Raw genomic sequence first — 14255 nt, forward strand, 5'->3', positions numbered from 1 at the left:
AATCTGGTAACCTCAGTTTTATCTTTCCTTAAGAATGGAGGAAATACTGTTTCCCTGTTCTGCAGGGTGCAGTGGTTCAAAGTGTGTTGAAAACCTCAGACAGACAGAACTCTTAAGTGCAGAAAGTTTTAGTTGTTGCACAACTTGTATTTCTTCATGGGTATCAAAACAATCTTGTTTTCTTCTTGTTTCCACATTGCATGAAATAGAGGAGTGGTGCTGGCTATTCATACAGTAATGACTAAACAGTGATATTTGCATTTTCAGGAATTTAATTGCTTATTTGGGGTGTTAGATTTTCTGCCAGGATTTAGTGGTATTTTGGAATGCAAATAGGTCTTATTAGAGGGAAAGCAGCCTTCCTCATCCCGGGGGTATAGACATGCTATGAACGATGCTGCCCAGGGAGAGAGAGAAAAGGTAACACTGACGTTCAAAGAGTGCTTTTCTATTATGCACCACTCATCCTCTGACAACCTGTACTGAACCAGAATGTTGTTTGTAATAATCCTTCTTTCAAATACCAACATGAAATATTTGCTGCCACATGTATCTTCTTACTGCCTGACAGGTTTCTTGGGCACAGAAATGGGACATATGTGGATTGCTTGAAGAAGCAGCTTCTGTTGCTGAGTTACTAATGAATTCTCTTCTTCCACAGGGAGAAAGAGGCTTGCCGGGACTACAGGGTGTGATTGGGTTTCCTGGAATGCAAGGACCTGAAGGTCACCCTGGGCCACCAGGGCTTAAGGTAAGAACTTAAGCTTCAGTGTTTAAAACAGGCAGATTTCCCTAAGTTGTTGTCCCTAGGAATGACAAAGCTCTCTATTTTCCTTTGCAGGGTGATACTGGAGAACCAGGACTGCCAGGAACAAAGGGAACAAGAGTGAGTTCTAACTTGTTTTACAGTTCTGATGTCTGTGGGTTTGTATGTCTTTAACTCTCCATGGCTGCCTTCAGGTGCAAGATGAGTTTAGTCTCTTCTTTGAGTTAATCAGTGACATCCCCCTTGTGCTGCATAATAATTTCAAAATTCTTGCTTTCACGTTTGAAGTTCTTTCTGCACTGGACAGTCAGTGTCTTTGTCCATTTGCATTTTCACCTGGTACTTACCATTGCATCAACAGCACTGGTTTTAATATGCCTTTGATATCTTTCTGACATACCAAGAAGCTTTCTTCCAGCTTGAATATGAACCAACCTTATTATCTCAGGCAAAATTCTTCTGAATGTTTGCCATCTAACCTCCCTGAAGCACTCCAGCAAGAAAGCTGACACACCCATGAGCACATGCATGTTAAAAATGTGCACAAGGTGCAGAGCTGAATTAAAGCCAGGGACAAAGATATTTTGACTTTGCTTGAAGGGGCTCTGAATATGCCTCTAACTTTTCTGTTATCATTTCTGTTTAATGTGGCAGTTAAATAGCACGTATTTTAGCACACTGTTTGAGCTAAGGCCATGTCTTTTGGGGATCTGTGAGGTGCCAACTTCATTCTGAGCGTTTTCTAATGTAATGATGAAAGAGGATCCAAATTACTTGACCGGTAACGGTGTATAAATTTTCAGCTATACCTTCTTGTCCATAGATTTTCAAAATGTCTCAGTTTTGTTCTCCATTTACCTGCGGTTGTTGCAGCACGTAGAATTTACTGAATCAACTGCAGTTTCTGAACAGTTCCAGAGGGGATATTCTGCTAGAACAAGACATCCTTATTTCAGTCCATGATCTTCATAATACCGTGGGGTACCCTGAGTGTTGATGTAAATTGGCATCTCCTGGCAAATCGTTTTGTGTGCTACAGTGCAATAGACTGTATTTTAACAATTATAAAGTTCTAGAAGATGCGAATATAGTGTCTGAGCACAGGATTCTCATACAACTTTTCCAGTTCATAATACATCTATTAGGAAATACTGCACGAATATATAAGTGGATAGGATGAAAGTGATGTACCAGGTCGAACTCCTGCTTTATTACATTGAAAAACTGTTCAGAAAGAGTTATCTCAACCCAATAAATTTTTTGATAATTAGAATGAATTGATACACTGATGTGGAGTATGAAAGACAGAGAAGCAACTTTACATTGTGTTAACTTCCTCTTCTGCTATGAAGAGGTGCCTATATTAAATTTCATTTTGGGAACAATGAATATGAGAAGATGGCACCTCTCCGTTCCTTTTTGCCTGTACATAGGGCTCTGGTCCAGTTCCTGTTGAAGGAAATCCATGTTGCTGCTTAAAATGGTAAAGAAACATAAAAAGTTGCTTTCAGTTATCAATTACTAAGGTGCCATGTTTAAGAGGTTCTGAAGATGAAAGCTGTTTTGTTAAGGAAGTTTAAAAGATATTGTTACTTGTTTGACTGTCACTACCGGAGATGTGACTGGGGCTGCAGCTTGTTGTTGCTGTTTTGTGGATTTGTCATTTCAGTTTATGGTTTTGTTGATTGCAGGGCCCCCCAGGAGTATCAGGCTTTCCAGGAAACCCAGGCCTTCCTGTACGTATGAAATATATGCATTTTTGCAATGAACGTCAAAGTTTTAGTTGTGGCATCTGACCTGGATTATTGCTAATATTGCTAATTTCTTTGCTTTCTTTTCATGTAGAACTGGGCAAGATGGCCCTCCCGGTCCACCTGGCATTCCAGGATGTAATGGCACAAAGGTGACATTTAAATATATTTTTAACAGCATCTCTGTGTTGAAATAAAACCATCCCTCAAACGTATGTTCCCAAAACAAACCCAATTTCTCTTCTTCTCTTAGGGTGAGAGAGGTCCAGTAGGTCCCCCAGGTTTACCAGGACTGACGGGGAGCATTGTGAGTAAATTCTTTCATGCTTGATTCACTTGTTTCAATCCTGATTTGTGAAATGCAAGTTTAACTATATGAAATGATCCAGAGTGTAAGATGTAAAATATATAATACTGAAGAATGATAACATCAAATACATCTTTTTTCACAGGGACCCCCAGGACCTCCTGGAATGAAGGTACATTTTGCTCTAAGTGTGTTCATATCCTGCTTCTAACAATAAGGATTAGGGTGAGCTCTACACCTTCTAAGACTAGCAGTCCTTGCTCAAGAACTGAAAAACTGTACCACCGTGTTTCACTTTGCACTCTGTTCTTCAGTCCCACTAAAAGACAGTGGGGCGACCTCTGTTTAATAACAATTGAACATATGTGGTGTTTCATGCCAACCATAAAACTGTAAGTATTACATGGATTACAATGGAAAAAAGCAGTACATATTATTAATTGTGTATAAACAGTGTGGTGGCCACCCAGTTATGTATAAAGATTTTGAGAGGTTTTATGGTTTAGACATTTGTTTTGATACTGACATTTCATTTATAAGATCGCGTAGCCTGCAATATGAGTAGCATCCAACACATACTACATAGTTTTCAGAAAGAAAAAAATTAAACTAACTAACTAGGTATCTGAGCACATTTTGTGAACCCCAGAATGAAGTATTAAATGTCAACAGAGAGCATTTGCTATTTAAATGAACAGATATAATTTGGAACTGTAAGCTAAATATAAGTCTAAACGTAATCTCAGATTTGTAATGACATGACTACCTGAAGTTGTTAAATGCCGTTTTCTCTAAAGTACTCAAGTGTTCTTCCCTAGGCATGTATGCATAAGTACACAACACCTGAAATAAAATCACTTACAATATTGCAAATTTGTACAAAAATACAGGAAAAAATGGATCTTTTCCTATTAAAACAAGAGACACAAAGAAGTGGATATCAATCAGAAGAGTTTTTGAAGAAAAGTGATGGCATAAGTGACTTTCTTGTTAAAATTAGGTATGAGATGGAAGATCTCGGCCTGGAAAAAAGATTGTGAGGTTACCACTTCTTTCAGCAACTAGGTCAGATGCTCCAGTTGTTTCGTGACACTGTAGTTGGTAGGAAGATCTTTCTGGTTACCCGTTACAGTATAGAAAATTAGGGTATGAAGGAAGTTTTGGTGCTGGAATCTCTTCAAGTGGCTTTATGGGGCGTATGGCAATTAAGGTCTTAACTTCTAGTAACATAGATACTTCTAGTATCATAGCAAGGCTATGTTTCAGCTGAATTAAAAAAAGGGTTTTTTTAAAGTCAGCTTTCCAAATGGTTTTGAACTTTGCATAGCTCTAACTGTCCTCTCATCTCAACATTGGTGGTTTTGAATGTATGTGAATGGATGTTTAAGTATTTTATTTTTTCTTCTTTTTATAGGGAGATCCAGGTGAAGTGATTGGTCTTTTACCTCCTAGTTTGCTAAAAGGTGATAAAGGCTTTCCTGGCCAACCTGGACTACCTGTAAGTCTAAATGATGTTTGAATAGCTATGAGCTTTAGTTAAAACTACATCCGTCTCATGAAATTACCAAGTAAGTATCACTTTTTAACTATGCCTTTTTAATTTTTCACAGGGTCCACCTGGAGCTCCAGGGTTTCAGGGAACAATGGGGCCACAGGGGCCTCCAGGAGAGCCAGTAAGTTTCCTCTTGTGGTGTTTTGCACTTGACTTGTAGAGCTTCATTATAGGAAAGTTCTACAAGATGTATGTAGCTTTTTTAGGGGGCATTTGGGAAAGATAACCTGTGGTTCCAGGCTTCATGTCTAGCCTCCTGGACTCTGCCATGACAGGAATGACTAGATAACGTAGGTATTCAACAGCATCTACACATACAATCGTTCTCTGTTCTTGCAAGTTTGGAGGGTTTTTTTGTGGGGGAAGGATGTAATAGTTACTCCTTCTTTTCCTTCTTTCCACATTTAATTTGTAGAAAATTAACCTAGCAGCCAGCCCTTCTTCCCACGTTTAATTTGTAGAAAATTAACCTAGCAGCCAGATCTAAATCAAAATATTAGTTGAGGTTGTCTTTATGGGCAGCCACTGTATGTAATACTGTGGGAAGCAGGCTATCAGCTGTCTGTGATTATGCTAATTGCCAAATGCTGAAAGCATTTCAGCTATTTCACATTTTGACAGGTCTAAAAGATGCTTAATATCTTCTTTTCCTGTACTGGATACAGGTAACACTAGCAAGGATTGGTTATTGTCATCTGATAAAAGTCCAGCCAGTGTGAGATTTCTTACCCTTCTGAAGAAAACTCAGACTGGTGTAAAGGAAAATGGTAGTACTGTTTAGCTGGTGTTTGCACTTGCTGATATGGAAAATAACAATTTCAATGAAAGAAAGGTGAGGACTAACACTGAGTATGCAAAACTGAAAAAAAGAGTCAGCAATGAAGTTATTTTGCAGTGCAGTACCATAGATTTCTTTTACTGACTCTTGTCTCGATGCTGATTAGGTCCAACACTCTTAACTGCAAAACAAAGTGTGATATCTTAGACAGATTCTGTTTGGTTTTATTGTTAATTCTGAGTTGTGAGTTACACACAGTAGCAGAAAAAGACTTCACATCTTGGTTTAATGGAAAGATTTGAATTTTTGCTGTCTTTATGAATAAGGCGGTATTCCACCTAGTGTACTCTAGACACATATATGCTAAAATGTACTCTCTTGTAGGGTCCCCCTGGGCCACCAGGACTCCCAGGCGAGAAGGTAAGACTTTTTATTATAAATATTAAGTCTATTTGTTTATTTATTTGGCACACCAAGTCCCAAAAAATCTGGAAACTTGTGGTCCTAAAGGAGTGAGTTTTTTATGCTTTGGGAACTATTTTTATGTCTTAGTGGGCATCATAATGAGAAATGTTTAACACATTTTTTTGGTTTCTTTTCAAATATGTCAAGATTTATTGTCTCACTTGATCAAATCAGTAGTGATTACAACATTTGAATTAATCTAAAACTATTAAAAATTTCACTAAGATGTTGGGAAAAAAAGCATACCAACAATAAAATCATCTGAAAAATTTCATTCAGTCTATTTTTTTTCATTAATTACTATGACAAAAAACAGCAGGGGGATCAGGACATAATTATTTGTTTCACATATTCTGTCTTTTGTATCATTTCTTAGCTTCCATTGTGCATGAAAATAACATCATATGTGTATGTGTGTGCATATATATGCTGCTGATAAAAATTGACTAAGTGTGTGTAATTCATGTTTTCAGGGCTACATGGGCTTGGGCTTTCAAGGTCCCAAAGGTGAAAAGGTAAAGTTTCTTGAAAACATCTAGAGAGCTACTCTCAGAAATAGTCATGATACTTCATTTTAAATAAACAAACTGTTGGAATCAGTCAGTGATTAAAATCATCATTGTTATTTTTGAAAGGCTGGAGTAAATCTGTAACTTACACCTAAATGAGCAAAAGTCGTGAACGGTTACAGCCTTTGTTCATAATGATGTTATACCTGACATTAATTTAGGTTGTTACGCTGTTTTCCAGCCATGACTAATATCAACTACTTTAGTTTGCAATAGGCGGATCTGGAAACATTTGCTCCATGTATTAGGAGTCATCATGACATTTATTTTAAATCGATTTAGTTTTGAGGGATGAGATTTAATGTGCTGTCGAGAATTACCAGAACTAGTTGTGGTAGGACCCTGAGGGCCTGTCTGCCTTAATTTGGTTTGGTACTGTAGACTTTTGGTGCAGATTTTTCAGTTGTGCCTTTTTACCATGTTTTGACTCAACCAGGACCAGTTTTCAGAGCACACAGACTGGTTTACTTTTGAATGGAACTAAACCAAAAGATGTGCTCTTGGATCCCATTTATTCTCTTAACCAGCATCAAATGGGAGGTAAAGCCCTTTAGTTTTAATCTGTTACCTCTCTCACTGAAAGGGCCAGGCTGAAGTGCCTTGTGTTGTAGTTTTCAGGAGTGACAGAATCCATGCGGTAGTGGGTTATTTGGTACATTGATAGCGTATCTGAGCCTTGTTAACAAGATTCACATGAGTGTCTTCGACAGAGACCTTTTAGGAGTATAAGTAAATCATGTTACTTAGGTGGAATTATTTTATCCACCGCCTTATTTATATATTTTGAGCCACGCTATTCCTAATGGATAGGATTGTTGTGATGTGACATGATGTTGGAATTAACTTGTTGTCGTCAAATTTCCTGGAAAATGTTGGTCTCCACATACTTCTGGAGATTAGAACCTGATTAGAACCTGAGGAGTGTAGAAAGTCTCCACATACAGAAGTTTGTGGTGACTTTCTAAACTCTTCAGTTTTGTCTTTCACAAAATATGGATGGTTTTGCTCTGCAATACTGCTTAACAGAAATGTATGAAGCCTTTCTGGAGGTGTTTCTACTGTAAAAGGTAGTGCTTTCGCATTACAGAAGGCGATGAGGTTCTGACCCTTCTATGGACACATATATACTAAAAAGCATTGTCCACAGTTACCATCTTGAAGTTTGCCTTTACAGACAGTTGTAAAGCTGACGGAACACTATAAGCTTTGACCAATATTTTCCTTTACGCATTGAATTTCTGCACCTGACCTCTTTCCTCTTAAAGGAGGCACTGAAAAACTTGTATACTATTACAACAATTGATTTGAAAAAATTCCTGATATTTGATATTAATCAATCTTCACCCTAAAAGGAGGTTCAGAAATCTTTCTTCAGGGCTATAACTGTGTATGTAGCCCTTTCTCTGATTTTGCTAAAATAAGAATTAAAGAGAAAAGAAGCTATATTTTTAAAAATAAGTGGTTGTTCTCTTTAAAGTTATTGATCTTAGTAATGGTTGTTCTCAGTGTCAGTACTGTTTTATATGGACTATCCTGGATTTGCTGTTGACAGGGAGAACAAGGGGTAAGGGGCCCCCCAGGCCCCCCTGGACCAGCACCACATATGAAAGAAAAAGGGACTGAAATCATAAGAGGAGAAAAGGTGAGAGCTTAAATAATTAATCTTGTTGTACTCTTCATTAAAGTATGATCAATAGTAATTAGCAAACGGAAGTAAAACAGGAAAAAGAAAATATTAGGTCAGCTACAGTCAGCTTTTCAAAATTTTCTCGACGTTTTACTTCATGACTGAATTTTGTTTGTCTTTCTAGAAGTTTCTCTGAAAAATATACAATAAATGATAAATGCACAAATAATTACATAAGTAACGCATAGAACAGAGGACTTTCTGAGGAAGCTCCTATAAACACCAAATATTCTAAAAATTTGAATTAGGTAACTTATGCTGGATTTTTCCTATATAGAATCACATTTATGGAATCTGAGTGCTAATAAATTTTTCAGTTATTGAATTAAGCAGTGTAAGCAAATATATACTAGTGTAATAAACTAGCTTAAAGGATTGACATTTTTGTCTGAGTTCTTGCACATCGTGGTATTTAGGCATTGTTCTTGATGTGGAGAACATGCTTAAACATGCTTTTGCTGACATGAAGAATTAAATGATTTATAACCGAAATCAATAATGGTTAAGATTTTGCTTAGTAATCTACTTTTTTTTTATTCCCTTAGGGTGACCCAGGTGAAAAGGGTGAACAGGGAGTCCCAGTGAGTATTGAGTAGATGATTTTTTTTATTTTTCTTTCTTTAAAAATTAAAAATTGTGAAGAATCTAATAATGGCTGTGAATACCTTTATAGCTATTTGATAAAAACAAATTTACTTTAGATTTTAGCAGTATTTTTATTCTGGTGTGTATTTACTTTCCAGGGATTGCCAGGTTCAGGTTTCAAAGGAGAAAAAGGTGAACCTGGGAAGCCTGGTCCACGTGTAAGTAAGCTTAACTTTATCAATACCACAATTACGCCCTTTGTATTGTCTCCATAAACGAGTTAAACTTGATAACCATTACAGAAACAGCAAACTTGGTGGCATATTTTAAGGAAACAAGTTTTGCTGTAGGACAGATGTAAAAGTCATGTTACGTGTGGTATGTAACATGTTCTCAGGTGACTGAAGAGACCTAACAATAGCTTGCAGTTCTGAAGGCAAAGGTAAGACTCCCTTTGATCCCAGCTGAAGCAAGATTAAGTTATTTCAGAACAGAAGGAAAAGCAAAGCAAAGCAAAGCAAATCACTCTCTAGGAATGACTTCAGCAAAATGGAACGTGTTGAATGTATTTCAAATGCTCTTACATGCAATCTCCAGCCTAAAGGTACAATTTCTTACAAAGAAGAAGAATGGAACAAAAAATGTAGATGACTGAGATACATTCGCTTGCTGGCTTCTAGTCTCAATGTAAATGTTTGAGGCAATAATACAGCCATTCATGCTGTATCTTTCACAACTGAGCTGGTAGCAAAACCATGGTGTTTATGTGTTCACCGAATAAACTTTCTAAGGTATTTTATATGTAGTTGTTGCTGTTCAAGGAAATTATAGCTACTTCTGAAATGAAGATAAGTCTTGAAACATGGGATTAATTCCAATCACAGTGTACATTAGAAGACTCTTATGACTTTACAGATGGTATTTTTTATTACTAGTTAAAAATTGCCTGTAACCCTTCTTTGTAAGGTATTGTGGCTGCACACTTTGCCAGGGGTGGCCTGTTCATGTTTATTGTATCATTTTTATCATTCAGCTGCACTGGTTTAGATGGAATATTTTTACCTAAACTGCTAGGATTATTTTTTAGACTGAATTGCATGTGCCATTACTTTATGTATTAGATATATATATTTTCATGGGTTTATGGGACATATTCATATTGCATATGATATACATACAGTCTAAGTACTGTGACATCCTCTAAAAGCCACCCTCCAGTGGATTAGGCTACAAGCCTAAGTATCAGTCCCTTTCTAGGCCATAGGAGGAGGAAGGGAATGCTGAAAAGTAGGTTAAACCACCTAGGTCACTTCATGTACCTGTTGATTCCCTCAGGGGAATCCCCTCTGTAGGCTGATAATACTGTGGTCTAATAATGAATCACTTTACTTTGGAGGAGGCAGTCTTGAATTCTAGATTATCATTCGCCTTTATAATTTGAAATTATAGCTTTCAATTTAGAGGAAGTTTATTCTATTCTATTTATTCTGTTTATTCTATTTATTCTATTCTATTCAATTTAGAGGAAGATTACCAAGAAATCTGGTACGGGGCCACTCTCCAAGCCTTCTGCTGAAACTGAAATGCCAAATGTCTCTGAATAGTTTTGTGAGGCTGCAGAGTACATGCATATAGAAAGGAATTGCTATGAAGGCAAAAGTTTCTGAGTCTGGTTCCAGTTTCCTGTGTTGTTGATATATTTTGTCCTGAAGCCTCCTTGACGGCGAAAATCCATGTGGTATTCCTGGATCTGGGAACAGATTTGCAGGATTTTATTTAATTCTGCAACATGTAGGAGGCTGAGTAACATAAGTGATAGGTAGCCTCAGTTTGTCTGGTTTGTACCCTCTGAACTGTTAGCTTTGTTAGCACACTCCAATTAACAGATTACAATAGTGATTGTTTTGTTCTAGTATTTCACCCACTGTATTTAGAAACTGCACATGTGTGGCTGTCTGCTTAAGCAGAGTGGAACTTGGTGTTTTACAGGGAAAGCCTGGAAAAGATGGTGAACCAGGACCAAAAGGAGACCCCGTACGTATTTTACTGAATTTCCAGTACTGTTTCAGAAATTCAGAGCAAAGAAGTGTTTGTGTATTGCAAATGGCTGAAATTTTCTAGCCTTCTGAATTGTTTACTTAAAGTTGTTACTTTTAGTGAATTAGTGACTGGCTTTAAAATTTAAAACTTTGATGCTGCCAGGACTAAGATGCAGCTATATTTGTCTTTTCCGGTTTTGCTGTCTTCTGCACACAGGGTTTGCCTGGTGGGTTTGGGATTCCAGGACGACCGGGGGAACCTGGAGTGAAGGTGCGTAGTAGCGGCCTTTGCCTTTCATCAAAGAGAATGAGGAGTTAAGAGCTTGTATGGTGTGTTCGTAGATGTGTGTTCATAGATGTGTGCAATGGATGCACATAAAGCAATATTAATTGAATGCTACTAAGTTGTAAAGGCATCACTCAGAGACTAGGAAAAGTCGAAATTAAGGTAGCTTTGGTATCCTTGGTTTAGTTTTCTGGTATGAATTGATTAGTGCAGGTGTTATTTTCACAAGCTCTTTGCCCAGCCAGTGTCTGTACAAATGTACTTTCCTAAAAATTTCAGATTCTCTTTACATAGTGTAAAGCTGTACAGGCCCAGAAATTTAGTTTAGTGCTTATTATAATGGTTCAGGTACTTCTCATTTGGAAGTTGTTTGAATCTGTATCAGAGGAAAATGCTAAGGAAATCCTGGTTTGTGGGGAAGAAAATCTGGCGGCAGGGAGGCTGGAATAAATGATCTCTAAGGTCCCTTCCAGCCTAGGCCATTCTATGATTCTATGATTCTATGATCTGGATTTAAGATGTAAATTGTATTTTGATTTAGGGTGACAAAGGTGAACGAGGTTTTCCAGGACTTCCAGGAAGAGTAAGTAAAATAAATTATTTTTTTAAATTTTAAAGGAGAATGTGAACTTTGTGAAAGTCAAAGTGTTCAAACAATGGGGGTAAAAAAGAGGGACCGTGCATGTTCTGATTTAGTTCTAGTCAGTCATGTCCTAATCTTTTCCTAATGGAAACAAAAGTTGGGTACAGTTCTCTTCAGTATATTTGAAATCAGGAAAAGGCACTCTCAAAACATATGAATTTCAACTGTTTTTGAACTAGGAAACTGATAGGCATTAATCAATACAAAGTATCCAAAAGACAGTTCAAAAGAGTCAAGTCTGTCAGCTTTGCCGTCTACAATTTCTTTTATCGCTTCAGAGAAAACATTATCATTAATAGTGCTGCTTCCCCAACATGGGGGAAAATTCCCAACATCTGCTAGTTTCATTTGAAAATTTGTGCATACTTCCTGAATGTTTTATTGTAAATGTTATTCTCCTATATGTCGAGCTCTGATCAACATTAGCAGAAATTGGCAGAACGGAATATTTTAAAAATTAAAGGTAATACAAACCTAATGGACCAGTGCTTAGACCCTGCTGAGGTTTCTTGGCATCATTCTTGTTCAGAAAGGTGCTATAAAGCTCTCCACTTAATCCTACTACTGATGTAAAGGCATTTTAGTAGAATAGGAAGTATTTAGTTTCTCTGGCAATTGCTCAGCAGCTGCAACCCTCTCACAGCAGTTACCTATCGCTGAAATTGCAAGGATAACCAAAACTGCTCAGAAATGTTCGGTCCCCATATGTTGCCTGATCTAGTTGAGAGGTATCCCTGCCCATGACAGGGAGGTTGGATTAAATGATCTCTAAGGTCCCTTCCAGCCTAGGCCATTCTATGATTCTATGATCTATGTTGCTGTAAAACAAAATGGCCTTTGTAGCATCAGGTCAGGATGCAGGAAGTACAAACAGGGGAACCATTGCATGTTTCTCGTGTCCTAGTCTTTGTCCTGTGATTCAGGTTATAGATGGACCAGTAGATACCTTTGGTGAAAAAGGAGAGCCTGGAGTTTCAGGTTTGCCTGGACTGAAAGGTCAAAAAGGTGAAAAAGGTATGTATTTTGTCTTGTCTTTTTGATTGAGTTATACTTTTAGTTTTCTTGTTAAAGGAAATAAAAATCGTACTGTTAAAGGAAATAAAAATTTCCCTGTGAGCTCAGGAGCTCTGTATGACAGTGGAGTGTTCCAGTTATTTGTTTAGTTGTTTTCAGTGCAAGGTAATACTTTTTGTTGTAGTTTGTAGGATGTTTCTTCTCACTGGTTATAGATGGAAAAAGGATAAACTAGGTTCTGGTTTTGTGTCAGTTTAATAATCCGGTGAGATTATTTAAGAAAGATGGAAATCAACATAAGTATAAAGAGGATAATAACAGAGAGAATCTTGAAACTCTTGTAAAAAAGTCAGTAGCTAAATTTTAATCTTAAAATTGGCTTGCATATTTTACAAATTTCTCCAATAAACAGAGAAAACCAAACATTTCCTTTCCCTCTTTCCACATTACGGACCTTACTCTATTGATGAAAGAAAAGTGAAGGCGGAACACACCAAGGCCTTTTCCCTAAATGTATTGTTTGCAGATATCTATAGATTATTTAACTTAACCTTTTAGCATACTAGCTTGTAACATGTACATAATATGTACTGAAAGTTCACTGACATTGGCATTGCTGACTTCATGGTCTAATAAAAACAATCTCTTTCTAAAGGTTTCCCTGGTATACAAGGAGTGCCAGGACTTCCAGGTACGAATTTATAGCTGCTGATTGTGTTCACATTTTTCCTGTGTCCTTCTTGGGTGAAGTGTCCTGAGAGATGTTCTCCTTAGCTGCTGCCAGTTACTGCCTGACTTGGAGAACACCCAGGGAGTGGCCTCTCTGTGGGTCTGTTCATCCCTCAAAACTCTTCCTATAGATTCTTTTTCTCGTATCTGAAATGTGATCCAGCCTTGCTCTTTGTATTGAGCCCTTATATCTTTCTGCTTAAACTGAAGCAGTCATGTGTGCAGGTTGTCGTAGGTAGCCCGCTGAGTATGGCTCTGTTGGGCAAGAAGAGCTGTAAAATGTGAATATGTGCGTGGGTTTGTGCATATGTACCTATGTGTGTATACTCATATATAGATAATTTGGTTTGCTCTCACTTCAACTCTGTATAAATACAATAAAACAAGGTTTGCAGGGAGAAATAGTAACATTTATTAGATCAAAGTTGTTCCTGAAGGCTTCCTGCTGGTTTTTCTCACTATGTCACTTGATCTAATAAAAGTTATTTCTGTTACCTGCAGATGTTGCCTTTTTCATGGTCTTAACATCTTCATATCCATGACAACACTGCTATTACGTGTATATGTACATGTACATGTGTTTTAACTAAACCACTATATTTGCTTTTTAAAAATTAAGCAAATCATCTGTGGAAACCTGGCTCTAGCATGCTCTGCAATGATACTGCTGTTACCTCCTTTGCTCACATTTTTTGTCTTGATAGTGAGCTAAATATGAAATTAAAGTGAGCCAGGGTCACACAGTTTCCAGGAAATTTTTCACAGTTTAGGGAGGAGATACTGTATAATGCAGGTCGTAATAGTCCCTAAAGAGTTCTGTGTGACAAGACAAGAAGAATGGTAGCTCTTAGTCTGTCATTATCTGACAGAAATTGAGATTTGTGTGACTTCCCTGTCTTCCTGTAATGTTGCAGAAGGCTCAAAATGATTTAGTGATCAAGTCGGGCAACTAGTTGTGAACTGAAATAACTCATTAAAGTACAAAGACCTGTATGACTGTACAAGTAGCTAAAAGGAGACCTTAAGTATTTTTTTTTCCTAGATGTTTAAATGATTCTCATATGTTTTGGTTACTTATTTTCCC

The 14255-nt window shown here is 37.3% G+C and overlaps 1 protein-coding gene across 1 annotated transcript in view; it reads left to right on the top strand.

The window, feature by feature from the left end:
* Positions 1-661: 661 nt before the first annotated feature.
* COL4A1 (collagen, type IV, alpha 1) overlaps positions 662-14255 on the top strand; it is a gene marked incomplete at its 5' end in the record, with an annotated part of 51320 nt that continues 37726 nt past the window's right edge. Inside the window, 18 exons of the mRNA XM_009871186.1 lie at positions 662-751; positions 842-886; positions 2458-2503; positions 2608-2669; positions 2771-2824; positions 2970-2996; positions 4239-4322; positions 4435-4497; positions 5539-5574; positions 6093-6134; positions 7741-7830; positions 8421-8456; positions 8619-8678; positions 10450-10494; positions 10717-10770; positions 11327-11368; positions 12352-12442; positions 13098-13133. Of these exons, the coding sequence (XP_009869488.1) occupies positions 662-751; positions 842-886; positions 2458-2503; positions 2608-2669; positions 2771-2824; positions 2970-2996; positions 4239-4322; positions 4435-4497; positions 5539-5574; positions 6093-6134; positions 7741-7830; positions 8421-8456; positions 8619-8678; positions 10450-10494; positions 10717-10770; positions 11327-11368; positions 12352-12442; positions 13098-13133 (1003 nt within the window). The remainder of the gene's footprint in view (positions 752-841; positions 887-2457; positions 2504-2607; positions 2670-2770; positions 2825-2969; positions 2997-4238; positions 4323-4434; positions 4498-5538; positions 5575-6092; positions 6135-7740; positions 7831-8420; positions 8457-8618; positions 8679-10449; positions 10495-10716; positions 10771-11326; positions 11369-12351; positions 12443-13097; positions 13134-14255) is intronic.

This window comes from Apaloderma vittatum, unplaced genomic scaffold (genome assembly GCF_000703405.1).
Source record: "Apaloderma vittatum isolate BGI_N311 unplaced genomic scaffold, ASM70340v1 scaffold1146, whole genome shotgun sequence".
NCBI classification, from domain to species: domain Eukaryota; kingdom Metazoa; phylum Chordata; class Aves; order Trogoniformes; family Trogonidae; genus Apaloderma; species Apaloderma vittatum.